This window comes from Aythya marila (assembly GCF_965140915.1).
Source record: "Aythya marila genome assembly, chromosome: 3".
Lineage (NCBI taxonomy): Eukaryota > Metazoa > Chordata > Aves > Anseriformes > Anatidae > Aythya > Aythya marila.
This window is the reverse complement of record NC_139044.1, coordinates 100,781,658-100,796,980: the sequence shown is the minus strand read 5'-3', so window position 1 is coordinate 100,796,980 and position 15,323 is coordinate 100,781,658. Positions and strand designations below refer to the sequence as shown.

The 15,323-nt window shown below is 36.1% G+C and overlaps 1 protein-coding gene across 2 annotated transcripts in view; it reads left to right on the top strand.

Moving 5' to 3' along the window:
* EIPR1 (EARP complex and GARP complex interacting protein 1) overlaps positions 1-15,005 on the top strand; it is a 76,555-nt gene extending 61,550 nt beyond the window's left edge. For both annotated transcript variants that reach the window (XM_082755804.1, XM_082755805.1), the window contains one exon: positions 10,862-15,005. In XM_082755804.1, the coding sequence (XP_082611930.1) occupies positions 10,862-11,036 (175 nt within the window). In that variant the 3' untranslated portion in view covers positions 11,037-15,005. The remainder of the gene's footprint in view (positions 1-10,861) is intronic.
* The last annotated feature ends 318 nt before the right edge of the window (positions 15,006-15,323 follow it).

Below are 15,323 nucleotides of genomic sequence, written 5' to 3'. Positions count from 1 at the left end.
GAAAAGTACAAATACATTAGGTCTTGTAAATTTCATGCTTAAAGAATCTTGACTGCTCTAGAAACCAGTATTTTATAGACCTCCATCAAGCAAAAGATAAATTTGTTTTCAGCTCTGCTGGTAGAGAATAATACATGCCATTGCAAACATTTGTAAACACTTTTCCACTTGGGTGTGGGGAGTCACATATTTTGCATGTGTATTTTGGAGAGTGGGGCTTTTTTGTATAAAGAGTTAATTGAAATGCAAAAATCATATTAATCTTTTCCTTATGCAATATATGATGTTAGTTTTCCTCTTCTGTATGAATATATATGTATATAGAGGGAGCTCTGTAGATCTAGCATGGAATGATGCTTTCTAATTTTACTACCAGCACACATGGTGATCTTCATCAGATTCTTACTTTGCAAAACAAGGGTAATGGTACTGAAACTGATGTAAAATATTTTGAGGCCAATTGGCTTTAGTCTGTATTCTTCTGTTCTTTGCAACTGTGCATATAGATGTGCTCGCTGCTTGCAATTGTTTTAAGTTGGCTGATTTATTTTAATATGCAGAAGTGTCTGCAATGAAATAGGCAGATTACCTCCTGAAGCAATTTTTTAAATGAGGAATGGTCAGATGGGATGAGGAATAAGGAGGAGTTGCAAAAGGACCCCTCAGTTACTCAGCTGTGTTCTTCAGGTGTTTCACTTAAAATTCTAAGTTTAGATTATGTCTGTAGTTGCACTTTTAAGGTTGCTCTGGCACCTTTGTTAATGAAGACATAATTTTGCTCCAACTAGTTTTGACATTTTGGCTTCATATAAAGAGAACCTGGGAACTCTTCTTTTATTAAATGGATAGGAATAGATAATGTGATAAATACTAAATGTCTCTAGAATCAGTTGGTGATGTAAGTACCTTGAGAATAAAGGTATCAATTTAGGTGTGTAGGAAGTTGCTCACATCAACAGTACATACTTATCTAGAATGTGACTATAATACATGACTACAAATATGTACCTTTTGGTGGGGTACCATTTGCTTGGGAATTATTTTGTTCTGAATGGAATATAAGTAGCATTAGTGGAAGCAAGAAAGAGGTTACAGAATCTTAAGGGAATATGATGTAAATGCATTGATATAAAAAAGAATTGCAAGTAAATAGTGTTCTTGACAGATGCATTATAGTAGGTTACCCAGAGTTGTTCTGAATTTGTGTTGCTTGTAGACGTTGTTGTTTATCTCATTAAAATACAAGTGTTGTTTCTAGAACAGGAATTCTTGGAACCAATAATATGCAAAAGTAATACAACAAATACAGCATCTTTTCTATGAGATGGATGTAAACCACATCATACATGTAAATGACTTGTATAGTGATGATGCAGAACCCTTACCTGTTCTCAGAGGCTGCAAGAGTACCATCAATAATGACTAAATAATCCCTTATTTATAAAGAACTCTAAATATGTGCTTTTCAGCTGCGAACCTGTTCTCTATAAAATCTGTGAAAGCACAATAGCCTTCGTAACATTCACTTGATACTGTAAGAGTTGTGTCCTTCTGCTTTCTCTCCTTGTTATGAGTTGAGCTGGAAGGACATTTGCAAGGTACTCATCAGCCTTAACTGTTGCCAGATGAATGTCTGTTTTAGCTCTGAGTGCAGTAATGAAACAGGGCATAACAGCTGTTGGGAATACTTCTTGTTAGTCAATGACTACTGCCAAATATTTAGGCTTTAGTACCTTTTTCCCACCTGGAGACCTTTTTGAAGACCCTGTTGTACCATTCTATGGGTACTGAGTCTTCTGTAAAACAGGTTTGGAGGAGTAGGAAGGTGTTTCTTTCAAGTTGTTATATCCTTACCAGGTTCATTTTTACCCTGTTAGGGGAACATGTATTCATTCTATTCCTATTAAATAGTACAGAAATCTCATTTTATATATATATATATATATATATATATATATATACACACACACATACATATATACATACATATACACATGTATATATTCTCATTATATATATACTTATATATACACTTATATTTATATTTTTATTATATTATAATTATATATTATTATTATATAATATTATATAATTATATAATATTATTATATTATACTTATATATATATATATATATATATTTTTTTTTTTTTCCCTCAAGCATATCATGAAATACCCCAGGAAGAGGAAGTTGTCTGTACAATAGTATCTCCAGTCAGTCAACTTCAGACTGAGCAACCAACTTTCCACTTGACATTTCAACCTTCTTTTAAGAGAAAGAAGGGAGAAGGCTGTTTCTTCATATGCTATTTTTTTGTTATAACTAAAATAACTTGTAATATACTCCTTGGGTTAAATATAAAAATGTAAAAATGAAGAGTATATACAAGTTATATCTTCAAAGCTTTTTTTACATAGCAAAAATCAACATATTTTAAAGATACTGACTTGTATTACAATTCTAAGCAGCTGAGACTTCTGAGTACTTTAAAACTCAAGTTAATTTTTAATATATTTAGATAATTTGGAGTAAACTTCCTATGTTTCAATGTATTTCTTGGCTGGAGACAAAAGCAAGTAACATGTTAGCATAACCTCACATTGTGACAACATGTAGAATTACATGAGTGCACAATTCATTTATTTTTCCCAACTTTTCTGTAGTAAATGTCTACTTTTTAAGGATCAAAACTTAAAAATATATATTTTTGAGAGGAATATAGGTTTACTGAGGAATGAATAGGCAGCATAACAAAAAAGTTGCTGTTATCTATTCTTATTAAGGAATTGCTCTTTGAGGTTTCTCCTTCGGGTGTTTGTCAATGTATGTGTTACTACCTCGACGTGTGTTCCCATCTTGGAGACCAGAGCATACTTGCATAAGCGGTGTAACTAGGACATTGTATGAGGTTCTGTCACAGATCACAACCGAGTGACCTTCATTTCCTCTCAACTGCTGATTCAGATCAGAGCAATTAGTTTGCAGTCTCTTTTCTGCTTTTTCTGCTGTTGCTGTCTCTCATCAGTCATAAAAACAGAAGAACATCCTCGCTGCATCATATCAAAGGTCTCCTTAGCCCGTATCATGTCTCTGTGGCCAGAAGGAGACATTAGAAAAATGGGAAAAGGAGATGATACTTCCCCTGGGTATGCTTCCAGCCCCTGTCTGTTTGCAGTCTAGGGACCTTTACTGCTTTCTGAATCATCTTTGGAGTCTTCCAATTTCTCTTTAGAATTGTCTTTTGCCATCAGCCATATTCTTGAGTTTTCCCTCTTCTCACTGACTGTCTTTTTGATTGTTCCAAAACATGCTAGCTGTGCATACACTACATTTTGTTTCTAGGATGGATGTGCCAACTATGTTTTGCCCTTGCACTGAGTAAGGTAAAGTTTCATCACTCTGCCAAAAACAGATGCTCGTAAAAAGAGAATCACAGTATCCACAGGGAGGAGGCGGCACAGACATGTGGCTAGAGGACTGCTATGGTGTATTCTGGTCAACTTCATGATCTGGATAATTTAATGCACTTTTCAAATATGGCAAAAAGCTAGCAAAGGAAGAAGGAATGAAATACTGTTCTTCTAGCTTAATTTCTAGCATGTTGACCCAGACGTGGAAAGAAGTGTACAAAACAAAAATAGATGAAGTAAGGATTTGGGGAGCATTTTGTTTTAATCCCCAAAACAAAGCTAGCATGTAAACCTGGGTAGGAACATAGGGGAGTCTCTTTTGAAACATGTCCTGAACAAAACATCTGAAACATGGGGTCATTCAACCCCTGTGGGTGTGATGGAGGCTGGCTTCTCCTCAGCCTTCTTTTTTTATTTAATGTTTTTTTCAGTCTGGTATTGCAAAAATGAGCTTGCCTTAATTCCAGAGTTTCTTAAGGTGCTTGTCAGTTCCCTTCTAGACATCTGCAGAGTACTAAGAACCCTCTTCCTCCAAAGGGAGGAGGTGACTGTCTTATATCTTTTATTTGCTGTTTGGTCATCCAAAATCTTCATTAAAAAGAGAGTCTATGTTCAGTTTAATTAAATCAGTCTGACATTCATTCTAATTCTACTCTGCCGTTTCTAACAGAACAACAAAAACTACCAGGCTTCTGCAGTTCAGTGGCCATCTTTACTCATCAATCTGGATTCTTTTTCTGTAGTTATTGCAACATGTTTCCTTTGCTCTGTAGGTTTAAATTTTAAACTCTGTAGAACTCTATTTGGTATGATGATTATATAGTGCATGAAAAGGCCATCTGCTACCTTAGGCATGGCAACAGTAAAGTATAAGCTACGTCTTCAGAAGTGTTTCCATTCTTCATATTGTCTATGGCCAGAACTTTGTTGCAAGGCTTATTTGATAATGGAATAAGTACTTTTAAAGGGGTGAAAATTAATAACAAAAAAAAACTTTTTGTTATCCATACCAACGAAAACACTCCCATGGTCAACGGAACTGAGTCAATACATCAGTCTTAGAAAGGAAGGCGTATTTAAGTTATGATTTTGCAGACTGTGCTATTTTCTCCCTTAGCTCTCTCTGGTATTTACATGCTACCTGATCACTTAAGATGTGACTGTGGCAGATGTCTTTCATTGGCACAACTATTATTCAGGTCCATGGGCTGCCTTCTCCCTTATGCTACATTTTTGCATGTTAGGTTCAAAGCTTATTGTCTTATTAGTTACCTAATTTAGATCATACCAGAAATTCACATTAGGAACTAGATTTATTAGTATTTTCCCAGAAGTGTTATGTTACTATCTTTTTCACTATAAATGTTAGCCATATTGTCAATAATAATAATAATAATAATAAATATATTTATGAACAGAGCTAGATCTAGTATGAGGACTTCTCACCATTTTGCCTTTTAAGTTGAGAGGCTGGTATATACTCTCCTGGTAGAGAGTAACTCATTGGAATAGTGGAATTTTAATGAGGTTTTAAGTATAGGAACACCTTCAGCCACTTGAATGCAGCAGAGGGCAAATAGTGTCTGGCCTCTCTGTGGAAAGAGATTTTGTTCAAAACTTCATCTAAAGGAGGTGATGGCTTCTACTGTTGTGATAGAAATGGTGGTTTGGGGCATTTTGAGTAGTAAACCATATAATTTCACCATAATGCATATGGACTGTGTGATCTACCCTAACACCTTTGTATACTATACATATCTGTGAATTCAGGAGAGCAAACTTTTGTCATTATTACTGTTCTGAAAAATGTTTGTCAAACAGTCATAAGGATGGCTTTCAGCTGTTTTCATAGAGCTGCCAATGGTGTTAATGGTGAAGATAATTTGCTTGTGATATTTATGACTCAAATCTAGAATTTAGAGATTCTAATCTAGATTCTAATCTAGAAAATCAAGAGTAGAATCATGCTATAGGACTAACAAAAAAAAAAAAAAAAAGATTAAAACAGCTTAAACATTTGCTGTTCTGGGGAATGCCAGTCTTTGGTACTTCACTTGGTAGGATGTGTAAGGAAGCTGGGCCAAATCTAGTGCATCAGCAATTTCCAGCTTCTAGATTATTTGAATTAAAAAAAGAATAAATCTCTGCTATTTCTTTCTTAAATTGAGAGTTTTGAGATGAGAATTAATATTTCATAGTAGGGCAACTATGAAACCCAATATATTACAAATAAGCATTATTTAATGTTTTTTCATATAGAAGCAGTTCAGAAGGCTGTGTGTTGTGTAAGAAAATAAGGCTTACAATAGAATGAACGGCTAATTAATATACATGGAAATTGCATTCCAGTATAAAAAGCCTTGAATTCTGTCTTCCTTAACAGGGTAAAAAATGAACTAGTGTGTTGTCTGAGCTTACCAGAAACACTCTTAGAGTTGCAAAGTTCTGCCCTGCAGTTAAAGGGAAAAGGGCATCTGCTGGGCTTGTTTTAGAGTCCAATGATGTGCATTTAGTCTTCAGGATTCATTTGGAGGCTGCAGTATGTGTTGCTGCTCTATTGAATCACATCTGTTTCACAGCAATTTTTACATTAAAGAGGATTTAACTTTGACTGTGATAAGGAATTAATGATTTTTGGTGACTCTGAAAAACATATTTTATTAAACACTGTGGTGACAAAACAGAATCTCTAGCACTGCAAACTTAAGTGGTTGTTAGCATGAGCAGTAATTGGAAATAACAGCTCTCTACATGAAAACAATTATCCAAAGCTTAACAGGCTTCTCTCTCAAGTCAGTAACACAATTAACCTCAATGTTATCTAGTAAAATGAAAGCTCTCCTCCTTTTGTAGGAGAAGCTGGTAGGGGTCGTGCAATATGAATAAGACTACAAAGAGAAAGAAGTCCTGTTTCAGCTCTGTCTGGCACAGGTCTTAAATTTATGCAGGATGTAGGTAGAGATTACACATTTCTTAATACGAATACTTGATGACATAAGTGTTTGGTGCCTTGTCAATTGACGCAGTGCAAGAACATATATAAAAACATACATATATATATATTTATAGAAGAAAATGGTACTTAAATCTTCTCAGAAAAAAAACAAAACTTTACACTACTACAGGAAAACCTGAAACTCAAGGAATGTTTTAAGGGGCAAGGAGATCTTTGGACAAGGAAGAAAATTAGCTTACCAAGCTTGCCAGGTGTAACAAGTGATTACCAAGGATGCTCATCAAATGAAGTTCTAGTCAGACTTCTCTATCTAGGAATCAATAGGCCAAGCCACCTACACCTTCAGTACACTTATCTAGCTATAACATGACTGCATTTTCACACCTATAAACAGCAAGTTTTATGTAAAAACAGAAATCTCTGTTTTGGCAACAACCTGAGTTATACATATTAAAGTAGTATGGAGGAAAGCTTACCTCATATTCACTCACAACGTACAGGTAATCTTCCTGTTTCTGAACTTAACTGGGAAGAAATTGAATGACCCATCCTGTTCCAAAACATGCTAAAGACCCACTCTTTTTATCCTGATAACCAGTCCAATTTGAATGCCCTCCTCTTCTGTCTCTGGTGTTATGCATGTGAACCAAGAAGGTAAATAACCTGTGAATTTTCATTAACAGTCAGTACTTAAAGAATAGAAGGTTTTTTGAGATGAGAATAAATCACATGACAGAACAGTATTAGTATTTTTAATTATTGCTACATTAAATATAATATTAGAAAAAATACACTCAGTTCTATTGTGTTACACTTTGAAATTGTGGTATGTGAAGGAGAAATAAAATTGTAGCAACTGGTTAAAAACAAAAACAAAGGTAATTAAAATATCAAATGAGAAAACTGATGTCCTAAGATAAGTTGTCTTGTAAGTCTCACTGGTATGCATATGGTATATGCATATGTCTCACTGGTATTTCCTGTGGTCAATATATTTTTTAGATTATTTTATCAGATTCTTGTTTATAAATATATTTTTAAAAGTGCTTGTTACTGTGGTTAAATAAATATCAATTTCATAGCTGCTAAGGATATATATTGCATTAACCAAATTGTATTTAATATCCAGGAGATTAGGAGAGCCTGAGCTGATTCTTGAATAGATTTTTAAAAAATATCTAAAAGCTGTGTAAAAAATCATCAAAAGTAAATAATTTTAGCCCTGGGACTCAAAGTAAATTTCTTTTAAGTCTCCTACATTTATGCAGAGTCGAAAATTGTAATCCAAGACCAGGCTGAATATACCAAAAAAAGTGCTCACATAGCCACAATGTAGATGATTCTGTGGTGTTTTCTTGGATGTCTCTGAGTGTGGGGTAAAGTGATCGATCTCCAAGAGAAGGGAAAAAACAAACAAAACAAACAAACAAACAAAAACCACCACAAAACACAAGCCACCTTGTGCCTTCTGGTTTTGGACAATCTTTCAGATACACAAAATATTCTGTTCTTTATTACCCTTTACAGAATACTTTTGTGTTACTTACCCATTGTATAATTAAAGATCTTAACTTTTTTTCATTCATAATGTTTGTAAAGGATACCTGTTTGAAAAAACTGTACAGTTTTTTCAGATCTTTTGCATTGTTCCTGAGATACATGTCATTCTGAGATTTTTTTTTTCCATCTATGCATCTTCTGTAGTATCTAGCTCTTTTACACCAAGGGATTACTTTCATAAGGATTTTCTCTGATTATCAATCAGAGATATTCTGGGTTTCAAGATCATGCCAATCTTGTGAACAAGTAGTCTATAAAAACATTGTTATAGAGCTAACCCATTTAAAAACAATGACTGAATACACATACAAAAAAACCACCTCGTGATCTGAAGAATCAAGAGAAACTTCTTCTTGAGTATGGAAGTGCATAAACAACAATAAGACAGTTAAAAATTGTAGTTATAAATGGAAATACCAAACAGCGGTTCATCTAGTAGTAGGGTTTTCTTTTTTTGAGCGCTCATTATTCCCCTCTGAATTCTGTAAATTAAATTAGATGAACTGTATTATTTAAGTGAAAGACTGAAACAACTTGGAGCATACAGAGAATAGTGTAAGTTAGAGGCTTATTTGTCCTTGTTTATCCAACCTTTGGTTAACTGCGACTCCTGGTTAAGTGAAAGTCGGTCATGTCCCCTGACAGCAATGTGCACCATGCATTACTCCCCTGCTTTTCCAGAGAGACATTTGAAACCTTCAGAATAATGGAGTTCTGGATAAGTGGGTGAGCACTGCATGAAGCACATTGCTGTCTGGGGACATGACCAACTTTCACTTAACCAGGCATGTCAGTTAACAGGAAGTTAGAAAAACATGTTGCAGGAGATGAAGTGTCTGTATATGCATGTTTATTAGCTCTCTGCTGTTAGATGGTTTGTAGCAAAGTACGTATTTGGGAGAACTGCAAAACAATTCTGCTCTCTGCAATTAACCAGAGGCTGTATGTTGTTTGTGCTATGACCCTTTTTGTTAGTTGGCCTTAAACGTAACATAAGTAAATGATAATAGTCCTTGAAACTAAATATCTGAAGCTATCAGACTGCTTTTGGTTTATTCATTAAAGTCAATTGAATTTTAATCATGATGTGAGATTCACAGCTGTTTAGGCTGGCTAGGTGGGCCAGTGATATCCTGCAAGCAATTTAGATGTAATGCTGTGTGTGCTTTGTGATTGTAGGGATGTGTGCTTTCAGAGAGAAGCAGTAAAGGGCAAAGACTGCCAATAACAACACTTCATTTCTGTAGTAACAGTATCTGTTTAAATGATTGAGTGATGTTGACGAGGCTCTCTGTCTTTTGCTTTCTGTTGGGAAGACTGCAGCCCTAACAGAGGTCTGTTTTGAATCATAGAATATCACAAATTTCTTTACTGTGAGGGTGACAGAGCACTGGAACAGGTTGCCCAGAAAGGTTTTGGAGTCTCCTTCTCCGGAGATCTCAAAACCTGCCTGGATGCCATCCTGTGCAATGTGCTCTTGGTGATCCTGCTCAGCAGGGGGGTTAGACTAGGTGATCTCCAGAGGTCCCTTCCAACCTCAGCCATTCTGTGATTCTGTTGGCCCATCAAGGATCACCAAATCCAACTCCTGGGTCCCCAAAGGACCATCCAGAAAATCAGACCATGTGTCTCCCACCTTTTTGGTTGAGGTAGGGGGATGCTTCTAAAAGGCTGTCTGATTACTGCTATGCAGACATGGGTGATCCTCTATGATGAGGGTAGTGTGACATTTTACATGAACAGATAGTGATAGGGTGAGGGGGAACAGTTTTAAATTAAAAGATGAGAGATTTAGATTAGATGTTTGGAGGAAATTGCTTAATATGAGGGTGGTGAGGCACTGGAACAGGTTGCCCAGAGATGCTGAGGATGCCCCATCCCTGGAGGTGTTCAAGGCCAGGCTGGATGGGGCACTGGACAACCTGGTCTAGTGGGTGGCATCCCCACCCATGGTAGGGGATGGAAACTAGGGGATCTTTAAAGTGGAACTAGGTGATCTTCAACCATTCTACGATTCTCTGAAGAGAGCTCTAAGGTCATCCTCTGCAAACTCACCCTGAAGCTACAGAATAATGTATTGCAGTGCTCCTCTTAAAGGAGGGATTTGCTATGTGAGCTGGGGGCAAAGAAAGGTTGTTTTACCCTGTCAGAGCACAATAAGTGACTCTTAGAGGTGGTTTGGAATTTAAAGACTAGCCTGAATCTGCTTTTAAATACTTGTAATGCAAAACAGAATCAATTTTTGTCTTGTGGTGATGTAGGTGACCAAGAACTTGGGTATTGTAGTAAGAGGTGAAGTATATAATAATAATCAGAATCTAGGTTTTACTGTAGATCTGATGTTGATATAACACAAGGAATGGGAGAGAGAAATGAAAGTGTTTGGAGGCATTCCTCTATCTCCTTTCCCCTATTCTGGATGGGTCCAGGAGTGTAGCACAGGAGAAACTGCACTGTTAATGACTAAAACTTCTTACCTGCCTACTTCCATGTAATGAGATTATATATCCAGTAAATTCAGTTAATAGAATTCAGTTAACAACAAAGAGGGTGGACCATAGTGAGAGAAAAGTTGTTGATAAAATACATGTAGATGTTCAAATGTCTGTAGTATAATGAGAGGGAGAGGAGGAGAGAAATGCTCAGTGGAGGTTCTAAGAGATAGGTAACCGCACTGAGGTTGAGAATTAAGGATGCTTTAGTCCCTGCAAATGGGGTCTTTATACTCACTTGATTCTGCAGTGTTATCTGAAAAATAAGTACACACAGATAGCAGGTGCAGTGATTCTTCTTCAGACCACGCTATTGCATTTGTAGACTTTAAACGGGAGCTTGCACTCTAGATGTTAGTGACACTTTAAAATGAAATCTGTTAATCTGTTCATGGATCCTTACTTTCTGTTTTTTTTTTTTTTTTTTTTTTTTTTAATTTTAGGATTAAAGAGCCCCTTCAGGACAGTGTAATAGCTACCTATGAAGAACATGAAGATAGCGTATATGCAGTTGAATGGTCCTCAGCAGACCCATGGCTATTTGCCTCTTTAAGTTATGATGGGAGACTTGTTATTAACAGGGTTCCAAGAGCTCTTAAATATCACATACTGTTATAATTTGTTTGGATTATGATGGAGTTGTTATCTTGATGTACACAACTGGTAGGTATTTAATTATTTTTTTCAGGATCTATTTTGATTTTTATTAAACAAATATTGTTGAGAAAATCTGTATTAATGTAGACACTTCTGTCTTTTGTATTTGCCTTGGAAAAATATGATGCATACATTAGAAAAGCCTGTGCTAGCTAATGGTCTCTGATTTATAATCACTGAGATTGGGAATTGCAGTTTCTGGAGATATCGGGTCCTTTCCATACTACTGCTTTATTACTTCAGCTTTATGCAGATGTAGTACACTACAGAGGAGTTATACCTGTATAAGACTGGGACAATGTAGGGTGCATGTACTAGAAGCGATCTACTTGTCTACAAGAATAGTATCATATCTTTCTGATATAAGCAGGCTTCTGTTCTTAGCTAGTATTTCATTCTGCTAACTGTTCTAGCTCCTTCTTCAATTACTATAAAATACAGTTGAGAATGATCTGAAAGGTTTTCTTAATTCAGTTTAGTATTTTAAACAGTTTTACTCTTGTTCTCCTTGCTCTTCTTCTGGAGTATCCTAAGAAGATAAACTAATATAATATCCTAAGAAGAAATATTAATTGTGACGATGAAACCATCGAAGTACATTTTTCATACTTTATAGTAGGTGTACCTTTTCACGCCTTATAATAGTATCAACAAAGTATCATCTTATTATTTGTGGATAAAATCCACTTTTGTGCCACGTATTGCTGTTACAAATAACATCCATCTTTACCAAAACATCTTATATTCTCATGTAATGTGTTTATACCATGTTCATAGAACTTAGTCGTTTTGTAGTATATATTGAGGGACTCTGGAGCTACACCGTTGTTAACTTGGAAAATCTCTTTAATACTTGTAAGTAATCTCTCTCTCTCATCCTTCTGTCTCTGCGCCATTCTCCAGTATAATTTAGCAGGCATTCAAGTAAGCACAAAACATCCTTTGCTATATCTTACTCTTTGCAATACATGACGTAGGCATTGGTGACAAATGCTTGTCACAAATGCTGAGAACAGACAGATGCTGCCCTGCAGAAGAATACACAGAAAACTTGAAATATAGATGGGGAAGGTATGGTAAAATATTCCTGCACATATTGACACCTCCCCACACTCCCAGCTTGCTGTTACAATGAAAATTCTGCCTCCTGTTCTTTGTGTACTTAAACTAAACACAACAGTAATTATTCTGTTGTCTTTCCATCACTATTATTTCCTATTGTCTTGAGAACTTGGGTATATGAAATGGCGTTGGTTGTGGTGGCATTGTGTAAGACCACTCTGAAGAAGAAATGCAAGGACATGGGATGGAAAGATCAATACCAGCCTCTTCCTGTGCTTCCTGCAGTTGCTATAGTTACTGTTGAGGGACAGCCTGCTTCTCACCTCTGCTTGTCCTTATCCGCTGTCTGGATCGAAATATGTCCAAATGTGATTTGTTGTGTATGCACAGCTGCTGCTATGAGAACACGCTTTGAGAGCATCACTGACTGCTGTAGACCGAAATGTCCAGAAAAGATAACAAGCCAGGAATAGAATTCATCTTTTAAAAAAGCTTGTTTGGAAGAATTCGTAAGAGGGAATTAATTTAATTAAATCATCTGTATTATTGTTTGTGTTACAATGATGCCTGTCTGCTCCAGAGTGAATGCTTCATTGGAGATTCTGGTGGTCTGCTTTTCTGTGTTAGGATTTTAAACTTGTGCTATTTGAAACTGTCTAAATCTGTAATTAGGCGTGAGTTATTCACATGTATACTGTAAGAAAAAAAATTATATTTCCAAATCAATAGTGCTTCATTTGTCTGAATATCAAAATCGTGGCTGGGCTACAGCTTTTTGTGGACTTCTCAATCTTGAGACACAAAACCTTGTGGCTTTTTTTCCCCACAAAAGAAAAGCCCTGTGGAATTTCTTCAGTATGCGGCAAAACTCTTAACTTTATTCGCATTACGAATAAAGGTCTAATGAAATTTTATTGTCTCTTAATATATGTGGCTTGTAGTATGAAGGTGAGAGGGAATTACGTAACCATATGTAGGATTTGGTTTGATCTTAACAGATAATAAAATGTGGGACAGATTTCAGACTAATTTTGATGTAGCAGCATCTCCTTTAATATTGTGAGCTTACAAGAGCTCAAAAGCTCTAGCTGCGAACAAATAATAACAAAAAATAATTTCTTTTGGTTTAGTTTGGTCAAATGTGCATGTATTATCACTAACAGGGAATAAAAGGGTGGTGAACGCTGGGAAGGGAAGGAATAGCAGGTCTAATTTGAATGAAATGAGTTACAGTAGAATCAAGAGAGCAGGAAGGGTCAAGTATTAATCATTTTCAGCTATCTCTAAAGCTGGATCTGAGTTACGTGCACAGCCCTCACAGCAACATGAAAATGACCTTCAGAAAGGGAAGGCTTTTGACAAGGTCCCATCTCAGGCTGTTAGAGAAAGCAAGCTGCTGTAAGATGAGAGGAGGGGTCCTCAGAGGGTTAAATAACTGGTTAAAAGATAGGAAATAGAATACAGGAATAAATCATCACATTTCATAACTAAAAGAAATTACCAGTGAAGTCTGGGATCTCTACCCAGGCCTGTGCTTTGCAGTATATGTGTGACCTTTGTGGAAACAGGGCTGCACAGAGATATGGCAAAGTTTCCAGGTGATATTCAGTGTAGTAAAGTTGACTGACTGAAGAATTATGGAGGGGCTTTACATCATGGAGTATCTGGATGATAAAATGAAATTCTGTGCAGAAAATGTGAAGCAATAGATATGGGAGAAAACTGATTTTACATGTATGCATTGGTAGTGCCCAGTTACTGCTGTTACAGCTTGGAAATAAGATTTTGGGGTTATAATAGATCTTTAAAAAGAAAAACATTTTGACGTAGGAAAAAATCTAACCAAGTCTTGGGAATTAGTAGAAAGCAAGTAGAGAAGAAATAAGGCATTGTTAACCCATTGCATAATATATATTTAAAAATCAGTGGTTCACAGACATCCAGAATACTGTGTGTAGTTCTGGTTTCTTCCATCTCAAAAGGGACACAGTGAAACAGGGAAAGGTTTCACAGAACGATGACAGGAATGATGAATAGCATGCAACACCTGTATAAGGATAACTAAATAGGCTGAAAGGCAGATGGTTGAGAGGGAATGATAAAAGTCCATGCAATCACAAGTGGCACAGGAGAGAGAATGAATAGGGAATGATTGTTCTCTGCCTTTTCTGATACCAGAACTAGAGATTATTAAATGGAATCTGCAGGTGGTGGCTTAAGGTATACAAAATGAGGTGGTCTTCACAAGCGTGCAGTTGAGCTCTGGCACTCCTCTTTAACACCACCCCCTATCCCCACTCCTGTCCAGGAAAAAAAAAATCTCATTAATGTTACAGTTCATGTGACTTGAAAGTAACTGGACCAGTTGAAAGATGAATCCACTAAAGTCTGTTAAAAATAAAGGTAAGATCTCCAGCTCAGAAAATCCTTTTGAACCATAAATTGCTGGACACTGTAAAGAATACTGAAAAAGAATCTATGTGCTTGCCCAGGCTTTGCTTGCTTCCCTGAATGTGCTATTTGCCAATAAATAAAATTATTATTTTTTTCTATAATAATGTATTCTCTGGGTCTGATACAACCTCTGCATATTTCTCTCATAATTGTTTGCTTTGGTTATAAGTGTTTTAGGACATTCTAGAAAACCTTCATGTCTCAGCTGAAATTTGAAATTCATACCGAATCCTAGTATTGCTGGAAATTTTCTACTTGAAACACTCTTGTGAGACTGTGGAGGCAAACTGATTTCTGTAAAGTGGACTCCATCGCCTCTTCTGAAATTCAATTTGTGGTCCAACTGATTTCCCATCCCCGCCTTGTTTCAGAGAGAATGGTGTTCTATACATATCAGCGTTGGTAAGCACGTGGTTGTTATGTTTTCAAATAAACGCCTCTTAAATGAATTTTTCTATTTGCAGGCTGTAGTTTTTGCTTTTGAAAAAGTATATTGTGGTATTCCTTAAAAATGTCAGACTATCAATGTTGTCATCTAAAAACTTGTTTTATTCCAGATTTGGAGCTGAGAATCTTTTGTGAACGATTCGGTATATGAGTCTGGTATGTATGGAATTGCAAAAAAAAGTTTGTGAAATTGTGTTTTTATTCCACAGAAATGGAATTTCTCCACAGGAGAGGGGAATTGATGATATTTTTTAGAGGTTTTGGGTGTGATGTAAACGAAGTCAG